Raw genomic sequence first — 4,551 nt, forward strand, 5'->3', positions numbered from 1 at the left:
TTGCCCCTACGGAACCCTTGTCCTGACAATTACCACAACAACCGCCTTGCCCACCAAGCCAATCCGAGGGGACAAACTACACACTTAGCAAATTCCTATCGATAGTCAAGTTCCACAAGAGGTGGAGAGCTATAGTTTTGAATCTTGCGGTAGCTTATGACGAAAACTTTATGGACTTATCCATGCCACCTTGAAACTAGAGAAAACAATGGATCGAAACAGCTTGGGGTTTCCACCAAAGGGATAGCGTTGCCACAACAACCTCATTGCCCACCAAGCCAATACGAGGGGACAAACCGCACACTTAGCAATTCCTATCAAAGATCTGGATAGTCAAGTTCCACAAGAGGTGAAGAGCTATCGTTTTGAATCTTGGGGTAGCTTTTGACGAAAACTTTATGGACTTATCCAACATCATTTTCCTTAGATCCTTTACTTCACTATCCACTTTAAATGCCAACGTTAAGCATGACAAAGAAGCATAAGTTGAATGTGCTCAGATAGACCTTTTCAATTTTTTATTTTTTTATTTGCAAAACTCACAATGCGTGAGTAGAATATATATTAAAACCAAAAAAATTACAAAGCAGACCATGGTCGCATCGAGCCATGCCTCCAACCAGTATCATGAAAGACAACATGAGAGTAACGATGCCAAACCATAACAGAACAACTAGCCAGAACAGGGGAGGCCAACCCCGCCTAACGACAATAGAACCAATACCAAAAAGCGTGCCGAGAAGGGAGGGGCCCATTGTCCCCATCACCAATAAGACGCCTCTCGGAGTGCCTCCATGTTGGTGCCTCTACCACAGGCAATCAGAATGCCCAAAAGAAGCGTCCACATATGGTTGAGAAGAGCCGAATCGAATAAGACGCATAATCCACCAGCAGAAGCAAGCGAAACACTTTGGATGCCACCACTCAGCAAGGCTCTGCCACCGCTCGCAGAGTATCCAAGGCCTGTTGCACATATAGCAAAAAGCAATCGAGCAGCTCCATACCCAAAAACCATCACACAAAAAGATCAGGCTTTGGGGGAGCCAAGCCCCTTCACAACCAGGTTTTCGCCGTGGGCCTTGCAGTCGAGGATGAATCCACACGAACGAGCAGGCTAGAAGGAGCCACACCCTACCAAGAAGCTCACTGCAAGCACCTCTACCAATCCCCAAATGGAAGTCCACAAATTTGAAGATCCCTGCAACCCGACCGTGCAATTTCCCTCCCTAGTAGGAAGCAAGGGGGGGCACCTCTTTCGCGTGCCCAAATATGTAAGGAAGCGACATCATAGAGCAAGCAGGCCAGCCCAACGGCTTAGACCAGAGATGCTGCTGCCTGTGAAAACAGTGCAATGCCCACTCTAACAGAGGGACACCTTTACCCTGCTCTGCCACCACAAAACTCCCTTAGAGCCTCCCAAGCCTCGCAAGCTGCACGACGCAGACGGCCTTGCTCTCATATCCCTCTTCCCACAAGGTGGCAAAGCTTGCTCTTCAAGAACACACAAATATTTCCTTCAACTCTTTCTTGAAAGGATGCACAAAGGGTCTAAAACAAAGCACACTACAGTAGAATTATCCACATAGCATGGTTTACACAAAGGCCATGCCTAGTGAAGATAGCAAAAGACTCTGAGGGCCGTGTGCCCGTGCTCATGCGTGTGCGGGGAAGAGGAGAGCCACATACCAAAGGGGGGAACACTACTCTTAGTAGAAGGAGAGAGAGAGAGTGTTTCTTTATGCTTTTATGTGTATGAGGGTTAATGGAGTTAGTGGGGTTAGGGAGACAAGGGTCGGGGGTGACCACATGCCTTGACCCTGGAAGTCTCCCACTTAAAGGCCAATGTCGACATAAGTAGCGAGGACAACTAAAACTAGTATGTACAATCGTGAAGCACGAAAGCTTCACCTTTGTACCAATCTATTCACCCTACTCCATTAACTTGAGAGCTTCCCCCTGGTACAAATCTGTTCCCCCTTGCCATTAGTCTTTACCCCAACAAAGACTCTAGATTCTCCCTTGAGATCAACTTCAAACTCTCTAGATTTGGGAACAGTTTCCCAAACCAAGATGTATCATTGGTAGCCTCCACATGCTATCTTTGAGACAAAGAATGTCTTTCAAGGCCATCATTTGGAAAAACTTCTCCCTTGAAGATTGTTCGCATGAGTATGACAAAACCTTGTAATTTTTTGGGCTGTTCAATATAATTCACTAACAATTGTAAGTTTTGCTATTAAAAAAAAGATTGTTTACATGCTACTTAGTCCTATTCTCCCTAAATTGTGAGCATCCTTTAATAAATTATTATAAACCATAGAGAACATGCCCTTCCCCGTATACTCAATATAATTTATTATAATTTATTGGGCTGCTCTATATAATTCACTCACAATTGTGAGTTTTGCTGTTAAAAAAAAAAAGATTGTTTACATGCTACTTAGTCCTATTCTCCCTAGATTGTGAACATCCTTTAATAGATTATTATAAACCATAGGGAACATCCCCTTCCCTGTATACTCATTTCCTTTTTTCTTTTTTCTTTTTGCAAAACCCACAAATACCAAAACCAAAAAACTACATAGTCCTCCATGCTCAACACAAGCCATGTTGTCAAGCATATACAACATCCCATGATCCATCATACATCGGCTGAACAGGGAGTCACCCTCAGAATATAAGCAACCCATACACAAAGGGGTGAAGACAGAAGGTACTAGCCGTACAAACGGGGCCCAACAACCCCATCACCAATCAGAGCCTCCCGTGATGCCACCATGCCAGCTCTGCTACCACCAGAAGCCTACATGCCAAGGGAGAGCTACCAAATAAAGCCGTATAGAACCATCAATTCAGCCACAAAAACTCAATCACCTGAAACACCACCGAGACAAGCAGGTTTCAAGCCAACACTAGACCGCCAAAAACTTTGTTGAACAGGCTTTCGAGTTGAGCCTTGCACCTCCGAGGGGAGGCGACGATGCCACCAGGCCAGAAAGGTTTGCTACACCTCCACCTCCTGTCGTCAAGCCGTCTTCAGCACCAGCCGCATGCGAGAGTACAAACAGAATCCAAACCCCATATGAGACCTTCCCAGCACAAAAGAACCAAACGGAGCCAGCCTGTGAGAAGCAGAGGATCGAGAGGCCCTTCTTCAACATGTGACAGCCCCTGCCTTGCACGATCCCCTGCAACACAGGCACAGAGGGCCTGGTCCGAACTCGGTAGCCCCCAAACGTGGTGGAAGGTTCCTGTTCCCCACTCCGAGCCACACACACCCTGAGATTTGAACTCCTCCGAAGCCGACTCTGCGCCCAAGTGCCAATAAAGTGCAACAGTTCCCCACAAACATGCAGGAGGCCCCCATGGAGCCCATATTCCAAAAAGATAGGGTCACTGCATCCCAGCTTGAAGAGCAAGGGCTACCCAGCCAGGGCTCCCTCCCCCGGGAGCACCCCCAAGGCGGAGACCTTTTCCCGTCTCACCCCCATCCTCAGAACAGGAGATGCACGAACCCTAGGAAATGCGCAAACCCCGTATACTCATTTCCACCTTGAGTGTTGAAGGGTTGTGATATTCTTTTCCTTCAATGTTGAAGGGTCATGCTTGGTTCTCCTCCATTATAGGAAGGTCACTTTTTCTTTGCAAAGCATAACTAGAGTGCTTCGTTAGCCGGATTTGTATTGAATTGAAGTGAGTCCGAAGGTAAGAGAAAACAAGAACCTAGAAGAGAAAATTAGAGAGAGAGAGAGAGCTTGTGCTTTGTTTTCCACCGATCCTATTACCTTGAGACATCGTTTCAAGTGATCCTTACACGAGGATATAGAGAGAGATTGCTTTGCATTTGCTAAAAATAGCCTACATCTTTGTGGCCCTGCTCTTATTGCGCACATCCCACAGACTCTGACAAACATCATAATTGATTTTTGTGTCCATATCAGCATAACATCTTTTTGTGTCCATATCAACATCTTGTGCCACATGCCTTCAAGATGCATGCATAGGTGATTTCATAGGCTCTCGCATGAATATACACCCCATTTGGCACACGTCCTGCTACAATAAGTGCATACCAAGAGACCGCATCCCATCCCAATCCTGGAGGAAGCTCGCCAAGAATGTGTCGTGCTTTCGCGACTGCACCATATGCGACAGGCATGTCAAACAAAGCAGTTCCAAGCACAAAGTCTTTTTCCAAATTGTCCTGGGCTATCTCGTGAAATTGCCTTTGTCTGGAGAGAGAGAGAGAGAGAGAGAGAGAGAGAGAGAGAGAGAGAGAGAGAGAGAGAGAGAGATGACATCTTGGATGGGAAGCGCGGCACCAGGGCTCCAATGTGCACTAGAAAAGGCCATGAGAACCAACCAGATGGGCAGACAAAACAAATGCGCGCATGGCTTCTTTCTGCCCAGCGTGCTTGGTGTCGGTCAGCCCCTGGGGCATACTGCGTGCAAAAAAGGTGGAGGACTGAGGTGTGCAGGAGCGGGGGGGGGGAGGTTGATCGGAGGCTACACGAGGCAATGTTATTGCGGGAGAGCTTTTTTTTTCTTGTG

General features: G+C 46.9%; 1 protein-coding gene across 1 annotated transcript; it reads right to left on the minus strand.

The window, feature by feature from the left end:
- Window positions 1-2,481: 2,481 nt before the first annotated feature.
- On the minus strand, window positions 2,482-3,572 carry LOC147435794 (uncharacterized). The gene is made up of 2 exons (XM_086488733.1): window positions 2,963-3,572; window positions 2,482-2,874 (listed from the first exon to the last, which is right to left on the minus strand). Exons 1-2 carry the CDS (start codon window positions 3,159-3,161, stop codon window positions 2,867-2,869), a joined length of 207 nt encoding a protein of 68 aa, XP_086344859.1. The 5' UTR covers window positions 3,162-3,572; the 3' UTR covers window positions 2,482-2,866.
- Between the last annotated feature and the right edge of the window lie 979 nt (window positions 3,573-4,551).

This window comes from Adiantum capillus-veneris, chromosome 18 (genome assembly GCF_014529385.1).
Source record: "Adiantum capillus-veneris isolate H3 chromosome 18, ASM1452938v2, whole genome shotgun sequence".
NCBI classification, from domain to species: Eukaryota; Viridiplantae; Streptophyta; class Polypodiopsida; order Polypodiales; family Pteridaceae; genus Adiantum; species Adiantum capillus-veneris.

Coding starts and splice junctions, on each gene's coding strand:
- LOC147435794 (XM_086488733.1), bottom strand. CDS start 3,161: ATGTTGAAGAAGGGCCTCTCGATCCTCTGCTTCTCACAGGCTGGCTCC.